The 17,742-nt window shown below is 39.2% G+C and overlaps 3 protein-coding genes across 3 annotated transcripts; all 3 read right to left on the bottom strand.

Moving 5' to 3' along the window:
• Positions 1–342: 342 nt before the first annotated feature.
• Positions 343–8,440, bottom strand: oscp1b (organic solute carrier partner 1b). Its single transcript, XM_008291291.1, has 10 exons — positions 8,247–8,440; positions 6,842–6,996; positions 6,248–6,415; positions 5,147–5,227; positions 4,925–5,028; positions 4,335–4,463; positions 2,935–3,004; positions 2,568–2,707; positions 2,379–2,442; positions 343–1,498 (listed from the first exon to the last, which is right to left on the bottom strand). The coding sequence occupies exons 1-10, from the start codon at positions 8,356–8,358 to the stop codon at positions 1,379–1,381; spliced, it is 1,143 nt and encodes a 380-aa protein (XP_008289513.1). The 5' UTR covers positions 8,359–8,440; the 3' UTR covers positions 343–1,378.
• Positions 8,441–8,792: 352 nt separating this feature from the next.
• On the bottom strand, positions 8,793–11,023 carry LOC103364236 (cornifelin homolog). The gene is made up of 4 exons (XM_008291289.1): positions 10,927–11,023; positions 9,678–9,821; positions 9,442–9,578; positions 8,793–9,198 (listed from the first exon to the last, which is right to left on the bottom strand). Exons 2-4 carry the CDS (start codon positions 9,787–9,789, stop codon positions 9,094–9,096), a joined length of 354 nt encoding a protein of 117 aa, XP_008289511.1. The 5' UTR covers positions 9,790–9,821; positions 10,927–11,023; the 3' UTR covers positions 8,793–9,093.
• Positions 11,024–12,768: 1,745 nt separating this feature from the next.
• mrps15 (mitochondrial ribosomal protein S15) lies at positions 12,769–16,763 on the bottom strand. Its single transcript, XM_008291295.1, has 8 exons — positions 16,736–16,763; positions 16,169–16,237; positions 16,013–16,088; positions 14,352–14,400; positions 14,092–14,176; positions 13,915–13,973; positions 13,275–13,466; positions 12,769–13,081 (listed from the first exon to the last, which is right to left on the bottom strand). Exons 1-8 carry the CDS (start codon positions 16,761–16,763, stop codon positions 12,977–12,979), a joined length of 663 nt encoding a protein of 220 aa, XP_008289517.1. The 3' UTR covers positions 12,769–12,976.
• Between the last annotated feature and the right edge of the window lie 979 nt (positions 16,764–17,742).

Genomic DNA, 17,742 nt, shown 5'->3' with positions numbered 1-17,742 from the left:
TATTGTTCTGGGTTGGTGGGTAAACCAAACCAGAACAATCTACGTATACATAAATCTGACTGTTCTTTCTTTTTCATTTTAAAATTCAGTGAGCACTGCACTTCTCAGGATGGCGAATTAGTAAAGAAAAACTACATAAAGGCACAATATTGGTACAATAACATCCATGGGAGCAGTGTGGCTTTCAGTTTGGGAACACCACAGACAGTACACTGTGTTTATAAAGGACAGATGTCGCCCCCTACTGCTGTACCTTATTAACTACAACACACTGTTACAAGGTTCGTGTCATTATTAACACTGTGTTGCATCAGTAACAAAGCAGATGATACGGTTCATGCATTAATCTGTGTAAAAACATGTTTTATTTTTTCATCTATTTATTAAAAATACTACGTTAAACATTCAACAATTTAACAAATGCAGCAGTGTGCACTCGTCTATACACAGAAAATAATACATTCAATAAATATAGTAGTGCCATAAACATATTTACAGATTAGACAATTACTTATATTGCATTACTTTATATTTAACAATGTACTCACCAAAGAGCACATTTCTGGGCCTTTTCTCAACATTCACTGACATCACATGGAAGAGAAATATGTCGTATAAGTTGCTCCCCATATTCTTTTAAGGTAAACCAGTACGGTGTTAAATAAACATTTCTTACCAAAATACATTTTGAGGGAATTTAAATCGAAGCAGAAAGAGCACTTGGGTTCCTTCAACTCTCCCACAGTATCATTACAGAATACAGAGGAGGTCAACAAACTTCCTCTGCCCATGGTGTAGAGATAGGACATCCTTGGGATGGAAAGGTGGTAAAACAAACTGCCATGAAATGATGGACTACGAGCCTCAAAGCCAACTAAAAGCTGTGATGTAATTGTACACATGACTGATAGGATTTAATGACACTGTGGGAAAGTAAATTTAAGGAATGTGTATCTTACATATACTGAATTCCAAAATGCGACATCTTGACATTATATAAACAGATGTTTTGCTATTATCACACCGACATGTTCGTTACACTGATATAGGCCTACTGTATACCTTGTTGCACTGAAATCTCCTCTCAGTTTACAGCAAACATACTATGACAGCATATTCCAGCTTAAAGCTCATCTCGCCGCACATACTTGTTTGTTCAATGCAAATACGCAGCTGGTTTGTCTGACAACCAATGGAAACACTTGCTCACATCTGCATTTCAACGCCACCCCAGAAAGGTTTTGTGGCTGCATGTGGGGGTTTCTGCAGTGGATTCACAGGTATAGACAGCCGATTGGTTCTCAGTAGTGCAGACCTTGGATGATGCATTGTGCGCATTGTGCCCCGCTCCCTGGGTCTGTCTGCCAGCGTGACCATATCACAGACCGTCCATCATGGCTAGAAGGTCGTCTCCTTTGCTGCTGGCACTCGGAGACTGATCTCCAGACTCTGTAAATTCTCCCATGATCTTGGCCAGTTCTGCATTGGCCTGCTGATCCTGAAAGACAGTGGTATCCACCAATCACAGTGTTTGAGTGGTCATGACAGGGACTTATACCTCATCACAGTAAATCCTGTTAGACTGGCAAAGCCTCACGTCCCTCATCACTGACTGTATAACTTTAAGGCCATGACTGCCAAAGACAACATTTCGCTCTTAGGTCATTCGTGATGTTTGTTTATCAGGGCTAAAACAGAATGGACCAGTTGCAAAACTGAGATGTCAGAGATCGTGTAGACTACTATTATTTTATTATCCCATATTAAGTAAGACTAGAGATGAAAGACCTATAGTAGTCACAAAATCAGTGTGCATGGTCACAAGTCTAATAGTTCAAATGTTTCAAAGATGGGTCCGGACCACACTGTGAGCTGTTTCAGATCCTAGATTAATTTTGTACCATGTTGGATTTTATTGTAGCTGTAATTGGGCTACCTTGGGGGTAGGGGTAAAATGGGAGGAGAGCAGATCAGACAGTGGGAGGGGGAATCAGAGAGCCCAAAACAAAGCAAGCACCATAGCTACGAACCAGAGTGGCCTTTTATCAGTACATCTTGTATTAGACGAGTTGTGCAGTTTCTGCAGTGATAACAGGAACAAAACTGTCCTGTGGTTGAGCAAACCAGTAACTCTGAGATGTTGAAAGTCAAGTCACTTTTTTTATATGACAACAGAAATTGAAGTGTTTTCCATTTAAGACAAAAGATTAACAACATAAATAAATCTTGCATTCTGCACTTGCCCAAAGATGACAAACGGTCACACATTTTTATTAATAAATGTCCTGTCAGATGTATTGCAGCATTATTAAACAAATACTGGACAAGTAATGGCTTTCTTCAAAAAGAATTTGCAAGGAAAGACAACTAAGCTTTACCTTTGTTGCTTGGATGTTTATGACTCCATATGAAAGCTCATCAGGTCTTGATATTAATGCCTCTCTGCGATAAAGGAGAGTCACAGTGTTAGTACTGGTCATCTCCAAGCTAAACAGTAAAGTTTCACAAAGATAATATTAGCAGTTGCATTTGAGTAAGTACTGTACATCACATATAAGGGTACTCACTCTTCTTCTTCATCTGTGGCAAAGAGATTAACTCGGAAGCCACTGTCTGTGTTTCCTGGTTTCTGAACTTCCAATCCTCCCATTAACCTGGCCAACAGATTCAGCTCCTCTTTGGCCAGAGGGTTGGGAGCAGTATTGACCTGTTGACACACAGCAGCTTGTTCACTTCAGCATATTTACACTGAACCTGTTGTTTGCAAGATCATCCACCTGATGATGACGTTGCAACAGGAAGTAAAGTTTACTTCTGCAACGGGGTGAGCACACCATATTTGTAAGCACGTTATGTGCTGTTAAAACCTGTCAGAACCAGTTTTCAAAGTTACATTTGTGTGCATAAAGTTCACAGTTTTTTTGTTTGTTTCACCTTTGTGTGCTGAGCAGAATTTTTGGATGTGCCAGACATGTGAGTCTCCACTGGGCGGCTTACGCTGTACCTGAGTAACAGGATTAAAAAGAGAAAATGAGGACATATCCATGTAACACGGTGTCAAAGAATGACTTGCACATGCTTTATTTAAAGTGCAGAACTGGCTGCAAACCAGACACCATGGAAGCTGTGGTGGAGAGGAGGACTCTGAACAAACTGTTATATATTCTGGATAACCCCGACCACCCTCTCCAACCCCTTCTGGACAGGCAGCGGAGCTCCTTCTCAAATAGACTGATTCAGCTCCGCTGTCACAAGGACCGGTACAGGAAATCATTCCTACCTGGAGCAATAACCATATACAACACCTCACCTCTGTCTGGCAGAGAGCATTCTCAGCTTTCTGCTCTGTAAAATGCTTTGTTTTTGCACTGTTTTTTCAATTTGCACATTTTGTACAGTGATTTATTTTATTTTTTTTTTTTTTATTGTTTTTTACTTTTGGCCTTTTTCTTGTTTTGTTTTGTTTTTTTTTTTTTTTTTCTGCTGTATCGCAATAATTTCCCAGGTCTGGGAAAAATGAAGTATTTTCTATTGTCTGTGAAGATTCTCAGTCATCCAGGTCATGGTTATTCTGGTAGACTAATCTTAGCAACTGGTCTAGCTTGAGTTTCCTGAAGACGTTTCATCTCTTATTCAGGAGGCTTCATCAGTTATGACTGACTAGTTGGGAGTTCCAGATACTTTTATCTGGAACTCCCAATTATTTTCACAAGTGTTTTCTATTCTATTCTATTCTATTCTATTCTATTCTATTCTATTCTATTCTATATTTCTTTGTAAGGTTGCACACATACTGGCAAACTATTACTCAGTCTACCTCACACAGACGTAATAATAACCACTTCACTCTGTGCAATACCCAGCTACCACTCTGCTATTGCAATTGGTTTTAAATTGTGGTCTATATTGCTGTACAAAGTGTTGTAATATAGGGCTTGCATGTCAAATAGTGCATATTGCTGGTGCACCTCAGAAGCAGCTCTTTAAATTTCACTGTAGTTCTATAATGACAATAAAGACTCTCTATTCCATTCTATTCAGTTCTGTTCTATTCTAATCTATTCTATTCTAAATTGTAAAAATCTCAATGATGCAATAGTCTTCATATTCTTTACTAGATGGTAGAGTCCCATTTATTCCTCTCAGGTGATGTCAAACCGCATATTCTTGAGTGCTTTGGATGTCACATACCTGATCAAACATCTGTTGTCTACACTGGCATATTTTTCTTTGATTTGTGCCTTCACATATTTCTTCACCGGCATGGCTTACGATCACCAAATGACACACAAAAGAGACTCATGTTTGTATTTGGGCAGTTTGCAGCATCTTACATGTTTGTGCCGAGTTTTGTGACTCTGTCTCCAAAAATCTCAAAGGATCCTTCCCGGAGTGCAGCATTGTAGTTCCCTCCATTATTGAACTGCTGCCTGGTCAGCTCCTCACCAGTACAGCTAAACATCCTAGAATGACCAGATAAAAACACAAGAGCACAGATCAATACTTTTGCTGTACACAGCAGTTTTCTTTTAAATTTCCCCTGCCCGTGATAAAAGCAGTTCTCTTGAGGAGAAGCCCAAGTTCTTGTTTCCTCTATGTTCTAAATGTTTCATTGTGCAAATACAATCCTTAAGAAATGTGATCCAAGCTAAACATACAACTCATCTAAAATTAGAAGTCAAGTGCTTGTTCAACAAAAGCCCTGTAATGCGATTAGTTGCGGATACGTCTACTTAACATCAGATTACAGTGTCTAAGTAAGATAGTAAACAGACTATATGATAGACAAAAGGAAAAACATTAAAGATTATTGGAAGGACCAAAGCTAGCTATCAAAGCCATTTATTTAATCTCAGTGTCAGTTGTCATTCTTCAGAGTAAAGAGTCCTTGGGTCTGAGGAATAAGAGCCGTATGCTGTGGTACCTTATCAAACCAGGGACTTGTGTTCCATGGGGCACAGGACCACTGGTGGGAAGTACAAAGCGGCCGTTTGAGTTCTGTACTTTGTCTTTGAGGAAAATAGACACCTGGCACAGAAAAAGACATAGACAGAAAAAAGGCAAGTGAGCGATATAAGTCACAAAAACAGAAGGTTCTCTATTTAACACTGTCCCAAGGATTAGATGTTACAAATGGTGGACTTACCCTTATATGCATGTCTTGGAAGAAGATAAGAAGAGTTTGTCTAATCAGCTGGAATTCACCACTGGACAAGGTGGTATACATCTAAAAAGTAATAAAAGTAAAAATGTAAAGATTAGTGTGTACTCCAGAGCTGGAGGTGCTGGAAACATGAACATAAAGTTAGGAAAGATAGAGTCAACTCTTAGCTGTATTTTAAAATAATTATGCTGGTTTTGTATATCTAACCTTTCAATGAACAATGTGTGCAGTCACTGCAAAACACTTCACATCTTTCATAACTATAATCGCACTGTAAACATACATAATGATGTACTGATTAATTAAACGAGAACTAGATTTTTTAAATCTAAAATGATAACTATACTGTAAATATGATCCATATAAAACACACATGTATTTTTGCTTTATTGATATTTCACATTAGTCCATTTAATTTTATTGCAAACAATGCAAAAGCTAACTGACTAAGCATGTTAGTCATGGACTCATATGTAATAGTTTAAATCGATGACCACATGCAACGTCATTGGCATTACCATGAGAGGAATCAGCAAAAAGATGAAACATACCCACAAGTATTAGCAGCTGTAAACTGTAGTCATTCAAAACAAATGGCTTCTTCGTAATAGAAATAAGCCACTAAAAGTGTTAGCAGTTTCCATTGTGACCTTGGTATCCTCTATGTAGCTGAATTGAATAGCTTTCTGTCTTTTTGTAATGGTCTGATATTGGGACTTTCATCATTTATTTGGTCATAGGACTGTGACACTTGTAACACTGATAAGATTTTTCTTCTTAGCCTTGTCAACACATTGCAGTCTAAGCCAGTTCATCAAACACAGCTGACTATGTTTAACTAGACACTAATAAAAATGTATCTAGTCCTTTTGTTCTGAACTGCTTTCCTTCTCTTCTTCATTCTGCTTATGTTTAATGCATAGTTACACAAGTAAGGGAAGCTTTTGGATGCTGTCTCTGTTCAAGTAAAAAAAAAAAGAAAAAAAAAGAACTTGTGGTCAACTGCTGGAAAAAACAATAGGTCATGTGACACATTGCTAACTGTTCATGTCCATAGCAAATGTAAAGAAATCTAACATGTACCTCTATCAGCTGTCGGTATGTTTCATCAACCTGGCTGAGAATGCTGGGAGTATCTTTCACAAAGTCTTTGATCGCATCCATGTGGTTGAAGGAGACGAGGAGGATGTCCTTAGGTCGGGGACAGAGAAGCACCTGATATTTGAAAGCCATGGTCATCAAGTCATAAAGCTGTGAAGAGAGACACATGGAAGCATCAGTGCCTTATTCAGCAAAATAAATGCATGTTACATGATAAACAACAGAGGGAGCCACACACATCACATATGAATGGCTCTGTAATGCAGCTACACTGCATTATATAGTCAGGCTTAAAGGCAACAAAAGAATATACACTAGTTTTATATTTGTTATGTAAATGACTGATTTAAATGTAGATTTATCTAATTCACAGCCAGTGTACTTGATTGAAAATACTGCTCTAATGTGTATAATGAAGAGGCTGAGACAAACTAGCATCTCTGTGCAGCGTTGAAGGAATGTGATTCATGAGTGCATATTTGTACTGGAAAAAACAAACATCAAATGTCAAGAAAAAGACAGAGCAGTAAACAAAAACACAATGGGTACTGTACATTTGTGTAAATGATGACCTACCTTGTCCATACTGGCTTGATTGAGCCTCATTATGGATGCATGAGCCAGCCTGTCAAACACCGTCCGCAGGGCCTTCTTGGAGTACAGCTCCTGTGGCTTGAAAAGCTCCTCCAGGAACTTTTTATTGAACATGGTGGTGATGATGTCATTCATAACTAGTCAGGTAAACAGTGCAACAGAAAGAACCACAAAGAGTTAACCGAAGTTAGAAAAATGTACTTTCCACATTGCAGGCTCAGAAGCAGGCAGGGGAGCATCTATACTATATGTTGGCCAAAACAGCTCCATCCAGAGTTTAATCCCAAAGGCCCTAACGAAGCAGTAGCATGGCGAGCCAACAGCATTTTAACCCACTTGATAGCAGGCCAATAGTCAGATTGGAAACAGTTGGGTTTTAAAATTATGTTTTACTATTGTCAATTCTGCGCATCACTATTGCAACTAATCACAATGAGCTGTATCTGTAAGAAGTCAAACATATTAGCTAAATTCACCTTTTTACATTTGTCCAGAAAGCAGTAGCTCTACTTACCCAAAAACCAAGCCAAGGTTCAAGTGACAACAACAAAAAAAATTAAGAGTAAAAATAAGGAAAACAACATTAGCCTAGGCGCTGACACAGAAATAACTGCGCTGACCCCTGATGAGGCTGTCAATGTATACAGAAAACCAGATACTCATTATACTTGTACACTCTTAATCACTTAAATCAATGCAGTTTGCAGCTAGGACATGAGCATTTAAGTGATCCAGCCACTTACATGATGTACCCAGGTGTAGGAGCAACTACAGGACATTATCTGTGTGTATGAGGTCTCTGTTGGTAATGTATTGAATCCTGTTGATGCAGCATATGAGTTACAGCTAGGCCAAAGCAGAGCAAAGACCTACTAATGCATTAGTGCATGATCACATTGAATCTTGTACCAATACCTCTCTTTCTGTCCTCCTCTATCCAGGCAGCTATTGTGGAAACTTTATGAATTAAAAGGAGATAGATAGATGAAATGATGTTCTGGAAACCATACTGCTGATGTACACCAATAGACTTGGATATAGCTGTGTGCTGAATTTAGATATGTCTAAATAATTATATACAATACATAGCATCCAATGTCCTTTTGTGAAAGCTATCTTTTACAGCCCTTTATGGTAGAAGTGATTTCAATGTCCAATCTATAGATAACGGAAATTACACAGTGTAATTTGCTTTGAGCTCCTAATTAGACTTGTTCTACGCATCAGCAATGGCGGTCCATTGAATCACCAGAACTTACCAATACACCAACCAGTACACGAATCAACTCACCAAGCTGAATGTGCAACTATCGTGGTGCAACATACCGTTGTACTGCAGAATAAGTGACATTTGTGTTGTTAGCTGGTTAGCTGCTAGGCTAACTACCTTTCTTAGCTTTGTCAGCCGGTATATTCTGAGCTCGAAGCCGCTGGTCCAGGATGTACAGCATTTCCCCGCCGAGGTTAATAAAGAGCAACGGCAGAGTCCTTGACGACATGACGGTTTTTGAACAGCTATAAACGTGTCCAGAGAATGTAGGTAGCTAGCGACCGCAGCTAGCTTGAATGTTTGCTAAAGGGGGGATCTGTTTGGTAAAGCCTCTTCTGGTTGCCAGGCCACGAAGAGGACAGCCAATCAGAGCGCTGTAGCGTTATGACATAAGAGTAAGGGGCGGGGTCAGAGGAGGTGATAGGACTTTCATTATGACCACAGCATGAAGGAAAGGAAGCTGACTATGCACTTAAAGCACATGCAGATAAAAACTCTCTTTCGTTCAGCTGCTCCATGTTGATATCATAACCTTTGATGAAGTGTTTCATTTATTTTAAAGGGTCACAACCCAGAATGCTGGCCTGCAAGCGGACTTATATTCACCCAAATGGAACTAAATTTGTTTTGTGAGAGGAACATCACTTTACACAGCAACACATGTTGAGTGGTAAAAATTTATTACATTGAAAATTAAAAGAAATAAAAACATTTGAAATGAATTTTTTTTTTAAAGCCATGTAAATAACCATTATAAATTATGCACATGGACAATGAAATTTATTTACAGCAACTGTGGTTAGCACTAGCAATTTGTCATACTGTGCAGATACATGTAAGGCTAAAGAAAAAATGACATTTAACACATTGAACTGCATTCCATTAGCTGCCCCGTCAGCCCGAAGGTTTCAGGAATAAACACATTACTTTGCCAACAGTGGATCATCATCATCAGACGCTCTTGTTACACTGAAACCTCTCCGTTCCTGATGCGGATTTCTCGTGCCATCCTGCACACTTCACAAATTCCACAGAAAAAGAGCATTGTGGCGTCGTTGCAGATTGTTCCCTGTTGTATGAAGATTGCAAGAAACACAAACAACAGCAAAAAAAGTCACATTATGCAAAGTCAAATCTTTTTTTGAGAAAATGTGCTGCAATTCAGGTTTCTCAACGATTGGGAACACCCAACATGTAATGAAATCTCAGTCTTTCATAACACCCAAGGTGAGGTTGAGTCAGGCTTCCTCTATGAGACTGAAAGCATCACGTGAAGGCGTTCAGCTTAGAATATATGATGTGAGTAGCATACCTGAATACCATAGGTCAGTCTCATATGAGTCCTGATGGCTGATAAACCTCCTGGCAGGCAACCCAAACAGCAGTTTTCTCCATACTTATTTGCCGTGTAGCAGCTCAGCGCGAGTGGACAGAAAAAACCAAGGGCACCTGAACAACAGAGGTGTGTTTCACCATGAGACGACAGCATCGCTCTGAAAAGAGTGTCTGAGAGTGTCTTTGGTGTGAAACTATGTGAATTCTACTCACAGATGAAACAGTCGCTAAAGCAGGAGCACAGGCCCGTGCTCCACTCTCCCGTTTGCACATTCGTCCCGTAGCCGCCTGCACCTGGTTGATGGGTGACCACTGGGTTCGACATTTGTAGTCCTGGATTTGCTTGTTTCGATGAAGCTGCGAAGGTACAAACATGTTGAGCTGTTAAAACTGCAGCAGCAAAAGATTAGATTGTTGCACATGGAGAGAGAAACGGTTTCCTAAATCAGTTTTACAATATGACACTGTTTTTATCCACATTTGGTCTTATATATACAAACACTTACATGTGATGCTGTTAATTTACAGAGTAGGAAATGTCATAGTTTGACTTTTTGTGCAGTCATATAGATAAATAAGGATACGGTAATTAAAATATTACAGTATGCTTGATGAGAGAATAAATCTAATACCCAAACATCCGTGTTATGCTACCACTACGCTCAATCGACATTCATTTTAGGCTTCAACAATTGTGTCAAACACCAAATAAGAAACTGGTCTGTGGGCTTTGCAAGCTTGTGATTTACACCCGATGTTAACTGTCGTGCATGCTTCATACATAATACATCCATATCTTCGTGAAATCCTTCTCAACACAATCGGTGTCTAACAATATAGCCTCTAATTCAGCAATAGTGGTCAGAAAATACTTTGTTTGGGCAAGACTTTCAATTATACTGCACCAAATCATAATATAAATCCTCTCATTGCACTTTACATAATAAGGTCAAGTCCAAACAATGTTATAGATGAGTAGTTCCACCTTGATCAAGAACTTGGAGGAGTTAAAAAAAACTCCTTTTAGCAGAATTTAACCTCCGACCAGACGTACAGTGGACGGCGATCTGCTCGACTGGTTGTGGTAGATCGACCTGGCTTTAAAAATACTTTTGGAATTTTCCCTTAAGGACTTTTTTTAATAGTATGTAGTTAATTAGGTCAGTAGTAGTCATAACACAGACTGGTAAATGGTACCATAGTAAAATCTAAATGCTCATAAAGTCATTTATGTAACCCGCTACCTCCAAAGTCAGGTGAAAACGAAAGAGCATGTAAAAAGCTACGCTATTTTCTACCAGTGCACTCATACGCAGCTCAATGTGACTGCAAAAAAAAACATCTAGAGTAAAGAATGTGAATGCTGTGCAAATATGATTTATGAGCAATATCGGTTTAATCCGAATAATTGCACATTTTTAAGTTAATCTTCTGCGGAGGAAAAGAAAAAGGTGTCACTTACCAGAAGACTGTGTGAGTCTGAGCTCCTCTAGATCAAACTGACAAGTTGCACACCACACAGGAAACTATGACGAACATGAGCTGTGAAATGCTGGTTTGCCAACAAACTGCTGTTTCTGAGGATGACAAAGATCTGCGGTGAGCAAATGACAAATTCAGACCATTAACGAGAACTGCTGCTTTACTTGGGGGCTGATAGTGGGGGACAGTGTCAAACGCTTACAGGTCACTAGCACATGTGTCTGGTGTGGACGTCAGTTGAAATGGTTTTCCATCTCACCAGATCAGCACAGTTCAGAGAACTCACACAGTTGTGGAGTTTCATATGACACTCAGAAATGTCTCACGTCCCTTGTCATACAAGTTGAGGTTTTGAGCAACCTGCATGCTGTGTTACCGCTGCAGCTTGTAAAAGAAGGAACGGATTTTCTCAGAATTCAAACCAGGACAAAACTACAAGCAGATACACGTTTTTTTTTTTCTTTTCTTTTCTTTTTTTCTTTTTTGTACAGAATCAGTATGACCCCCAAAGGAACGCTTAGATTGATGTTCATGTCAAACACACACAGGATTGCATTTCTTGTTATTCCAAGAATGAAGTTTGCAGCAGCTTGAAAAGTTAAAGGAATTTCACAAAACTATGTATTCAAAGTACAGTCAGAAAGCGGTGACTTCGATGTCTCTGGAAATGATTGTGTTGCTGCTTCCTCATATTGGATATCAAATTAAACGATGACTATGTCATAGTGAGGTACTTTCACTGGACACAATACACGACACAACGCAAAAGCAACACATTCTGTTACCAATTAAATATCTGACCTAATGTGAAATACACTCACAATCTGCCCTTCTGTTCCTGAAGTTGCTGTTTGTCTTTGTGAATATATAATGTCATCAGGTGCTCATTTTATCCTATCAGACATTTGTGTGACATTATATCATAATAATGTATGCATTCTATAACTAAAAATGGGTTTTGCAAGATCACAACGACCTTGAACCACATGTGATCAGTTCATTTGTGTCCAAGTGAACTTCTGTGCCAAATGTGAAGAAATGCGTCCCTGAGATCCTGAGAATAGTGCAAATGCACAATGAACAACATCCAGCCACAGCTGTTTCCTGTGTGTAGACATTAATTAGAAACCCCACCCTTGCAGCCTGAAACTGACCTGTCAACAAAATTTTGATATCATGAGCTTCTCCGTGATGTTATGTCACATCTATTGATTTGGCTGTAAATTCATCATCATACTGAAGGTGTTCATGTTGTTTTCTAACAAGTGTGTCGTAACCGTTTAATAACCTTTTCTCTGCCCAACACTTGACCTCAAGCCATTTAAAAAGTGCTCCCAAAGATGAACTATGTTGTAACATGCTGAGATCCTCTTAGTGACACAAGAGAAGGCTGGGAAAATTTGAAAGCACAACTTTTGCACAAGGCCTGCATGCTGTCAACACAGCACCGAAACAGGGAAACTGGGATTGCTTCATATGCAACATTGTGCAGTAACTTGCACACGACAAGAGTGTTCCCACTGATAGCTGATGGAAAAACACCTGCTCTGACGTAATGTCCAGAGAAGCACCATAACAGACAAGTTCAATCTGTTTTGACACTGAATTATCCTTTCAACTGCATCACATAGTGGAAAAGTCTGATTACCTGCACCCTAAGCAGCATGTTCACAGTTTGTCCTTATGTAATCATTTGAATTCTCTGCTTTTGTAAATACCTTGCACACACGAGACCAATGGCTGCCTCACGTTTCTGTGCAACTAAACCTTAAAACACATCTAATAATCATATATTTCAGTCCAAATAAAGTTCCAACATTCATTTCAGTATAATTTTCTTGAATATTTTATTGGCATTTTTAGATAATTCTGACATCAACCTAAAAACAAAAGAGCAAGTGTGATGGTAACACATAAAAACAAACAAAAAACCCTCATTTAACCACATGCAACATTACCACAAGTGAGTAAAGATGCCGGTCAAGACAAGACTTTAGAATTAGCTGTTGTAATATACAGTATGTTGTCCTTCACTGGGTCACTTTTGCTTCAGTTGCTTCTGTCTCTGTGGCGGCTAAACTCTGCCTCATCTTCTGCCTCTGCTCTGCTTTCTGCTTCTGCACCGCATTGTAGAGCTGAGAAGGAAGACACACATTGCAAAGTGTCAGTGGGTCGTAAACAACACCTCTGACATCAAAGTAGATGAACCTACAGAGAGCTTAGACACTATATGTGATGCTGTTTCACTCATGTGACTTTGCACGAGTTTTATGCAATTTTTATACATCAAAAATGTAGATATATTAATGGGGGTCATTTGTTTTCTACCTTAATGGAGAATTGTTTCTTGGCCTTCCAGCGCCGACTGACTCGTCTGTAGTACTCTGGGGGGAAGGTGTAGGTGATGCCCAGCTGACTACACACTCTTTCAAAGGCATCATAGTGAACCAGTCGAAGGTTTTTCAAAAGCTTCTTCCTTTGGTCAATGGCCATGAGCATCCGCCTCTTGTTAGCTTTGTCCTGGCAAGAAATAACATCAAATGAAACAACTGAAGTGACTCAAGCAGGTCCAAGTGGGTGGAAAATGAGACCCTTTTGAGTCCCACACTGTGGTCATCTGCTTATGATTAGACTCACAAATACAACAAAGAGTTTAAATGTTACATCATTTCCATACCTGTGCTAATTTTACTAAAAAGATTTAAGGCGTGATGCAACATGGAAACTTCCGACCATGGCTGTGCTACACATGTTTTTGTTTCATGTGGGGGAGTACACAGGATATCCTGTAGCACACACACACGCGCTTCACACCAGAGGAAGGCAGAGAGGTAATTTAGAGAGACGTTTATACACCAAAGTTCTCGTGGTGCAAGTCAACTCCTTTAAATGGGCGATTTTGTTAAACACATCCACAGAACATGTGTTAGCGTTTAGCGTGCAAGGAAGAGAAATCTGCTCCTCTTACCTTATGATGCTTTTGCAAATGCTCCTGAAGGTTTCGAATTCTTGTTGTCAAAACAGCCACTTTAAAAAGAAAGATCAGAAGGGCAATTCAAAATCGTTATATAAAAAAAACAACATATCTTCTACGTTTGTGTTTTGTTGAACACATGATGTGAAACGTTTAAGAGCAGCATCTCACCTCTGACTTCCACCGAGCTGCGGTCATGCTCATCCCTCTGCACTTTTGCTATCAGCTGCTCCTTTTTCAGTCGAAACTTATCAGTCTGAAGACGTGCACAATATTAGTATTACTGGTTATTATTTTAGGCTACTCGTTTCTGATTGTATTTTCTGAAATTGGCGTATCAATGTACATTTCTAGAGAAGCAATCATCAGAAAAATAAAAACAAAGCAGGGTTAAACACGACAAAGCACTGCGTTGGGACGTGACGACTTACATTACTTGCCATCTCCAATGAAAGAAGTCGTTTAACGAGATCGTCGGTCCTGTTCAATGAAAATATTGTGGAATTAGAAGACAGAATGATCAATCTATAAGATACAGCTGAAACCAGAAGTTTATATGAAAAGACATAAAAGCCTTTTCATCTCGCTGTCTGACATTAAATCAGTCTAAACGGTAGGATTGCCAAAATGATTTCTATTTGATAAATGCCAAAATGACGGGAGAGAGAATTTTTTATGACTTTCTTTAAAGTCAGAAGTTTACATACACTAAGATTAACTATGCTTTCAAACTATTTAAGAAAGCTCAGCGATGATGTCATGGCTTTGGAAGCTTTAATAGGTTAATTGACAACATTTGAGCTAATTGGAGGCACACCTGTGGATGTATTTTAAGGCACAGCTCAAACACACTGCTTCCTTCTAAAGAGATCAACCAAGATGCCTGAAGGCTCCACGTTCATCTGTTCAAACAGTTACATGTAAGGATAAACACCATGGGAATGTCCAGCCATCATACCACTCAGGGAGGAGACAGGTTCTACGCCCCAGAGATCAAGAGTTTTGGTGTGAAATGTGCGTATCAACCCCAGAACAAAAGACCTTGTGAAGATGCTGCTGAAGCTGGTCAGAGAGTCATTATCCACAGTGAAACCAGTCCTGTACTGACATGGACTGAAAGGCTGCTCAGAGAGGAAGAAGACGTTACTCCAAAAGCAACATAATAAAAGCCAGATTACAGTTAGTAAATGCACACATGGACAAAGAGCTTCATTTCTGGAGACATGTCCTGTGGTCTGATGAAACTAAAATTGAACTGCTTGTCCATAATGACCATTGTTACATGTGGAGGAAAAAGGGGGAAGCTTGCAAGTCTGAGAACACCATCCCTATTGTGAAGCACGGGGGTGGCAGCATCATGCTGTGGGGGTGTTCTGCTGCAGGGGGGACTGACGCACTTCACAACATAGATGGCATCATGAGGAAAGAACGTTAAGTGGAAATATTGAAGCAACATCTCAAGACATCAGCCAGGAAACTACAGCTTGGGTACAAATGGGTCTTCCACATGGACAATGACCTGAAGCATGCCGCTAGATTAGTTACAAAGAGGCTTCAGGACAACAAAGTCAATGTTTTGGCGTGGCCACCACAAAGCCCTGATCTCAATCTGGTGGAAAAAAATGTGGGCGGAGCTAAAGGAATGCGTGAGCAAGCAGACCAACAAACCTGACTCAGTTCCACCAGTTCTGTCAAGAGGAATGGGCCAGAATTCATCAAACTATTGTGAGAAGCTGGTGGAAGGAAACCGTTTGACCCAAGTCATACAGTTTACAGGCAACGCTACCAAATACTAAGGAAATGTATGTAAACTTCTGACTCTGAAGAAAGTAATAAAAAATCTCTAAAAAGTTCTCTCTCTCATTACTCTGGCATTTAGCAAATAGAAATAATTTTGGTAACTGACCTAAAACAGGAAAAGTTTAGTCTGATTTAATGTCAGACAGTGAGAAAAAAAAAAGGTTATGTCTTGTTTTTTTTTTGTGTGTGTAAACTTCTACTTTCAACTGTATATAAATGCAGATTAATAATACACTGGAAATAGACATGATACTTTTGCTTATTGTAAGGTAAGGTACATGTGTATGTTTACGTTTGAGCAAGAGGTATATCTGCATATTCCTTCTTCAGCATTGTTGGAGCAAGATCGCTGAACAGGCCCTCAGGAGCTGAAAGAAACAAAATGCTTATGTGAGCATTTTAGAAATGTATAAGCAGGGCTTGATGATGCCAGTGCTTCATAAAATACCTTTCTTCTTAATCTTTGGACCCCGAGCATAATGTCTCACTGGTGGTGGAATGGCGAAGCTTCCTGAAACTGAGAAGAAAAAAAAAGCAAAATAAATCATTGTGCATATTCACACACGTGTAGCAGATTAAATGACTAATCCAAAAAGAGAACAAGTAAATGAAAAACAGAATGGTATATGCATGGTAGAAAGGCATCTACCAGTTAAAGCTGATGGTGACATATAACTATAGGGAGGGAAGGGTATGTTTAACCTACATGATGTAAAAGTTATCCCAGAATTAAAGACATCCGTGACACTGTTTTAGCAAAGATGCATGCTGGGAGCCTCACAATTCTTGTGTATGTCCAGATTATGTCAACATTAACAGCTATATAAAAGTAATATATTCTGAACAATGACTCTCAGTGGCTGTATGATGGCCAAAGAAATGCCTTTAAAAAGCCATTTATATGACGGCAAGCTATTTCATCTCACTCCATTTAAAATTAATCCAAAACTCTTTTTCCTGTAACATCACTGCAAGAATGAGTGGAACCATTTAAAAAAATAAATGATGGTCCTACTCTTTATGAGGTACACAGTGTTACACATTTATAGGAGAAGCATTTCTTTTCTGTGAGAAAAACTTGTACAGGATGACGATGAAATTGATTTGCAAGTTTAAGCTGCGTGACTATCAAACGATTTGAAGAAAACAACCAAGATAATCTGCACAACATGGCCGCTTCACACCCCTGATAAAACACAACTACGCACGTATCAGATGGTGAGAGGACAGCGGTTTACAATATCATCAACAGCAAATGATGTAATTTCCTTAAAACACTGATGCCTTATCCTTCTATCAGAAATCCAACCGCATTTAGAATTAATTCTGATGTCTCAGTGCTCTTTGCTAACGAGAATACTTACTGCAACCTAATATTAGTAGCAACAACACTCAAAGGTTTTAGGGCACACTACATTTTTCTTGAGCCATTTCTAACTATTTAAGGTATGTACAGCAGAGCAATACAATTTATTTGATATCCCACAGACGAGCAACTGCCAAATAAATTATGAATGTTGGGTTAATTACACAGCATTTGTTATATTCACGAAGAGAAGTGGCCTGCAAGTCAAAATGTACCTTGACTTGAGGGGAAAATGAAAGCATAGCTTCTGTAAGATGCACTAGATAGTATGACAGTGAAGGAAGGTGTTGCAACAGATTGAGCTGACAAACAAATGCAAGGAGGAGAAGCAACCACACAAACCAAGCTCAACGGTGTTAGCCACACTTCTTCTACAGGCTTCATGTCAAGCTTTATAGAGACATCTGTTAGTGAACGTCAGACTTTAAGTCTGTTTTTAGCGATCAGACAAATAAACTAGTCACACTGTTTTCAATTAGATTATTAACAAGTACCCCAGAAGTGTTAGTAGCGATATAGGAAGAGCAGCAATATTGTCTAAGGCCTCGTTTGTATGATGTTCACTTGTCTCAGTATTTAGTAATCAGGATGATCAGGGATTTGAGGCTAATGCATCAGCCAGTTTTGACAAGATGTCTGTGCATTTATTTTTCAGC

This window comes from Stegastes partitus, unplaced genomic scaffold, assembly GCF_000690725.1.
Source record: "Stegastes partitus isolate 25-593 unplaced genomic scaffold, Stegastes_partitus-1.0.2 Scaffold730, whole genome shotgun sequence".
NCBI lineage: Eukaryota > Metazoa > Chordata > Actinopteri > Pomacentridae > Stegastes > Stegastes partitus.
Note: the sequence above shows the minus strand (reverse complement) of the source record. Positions and strands in the feature narration are given on the sequence as shown.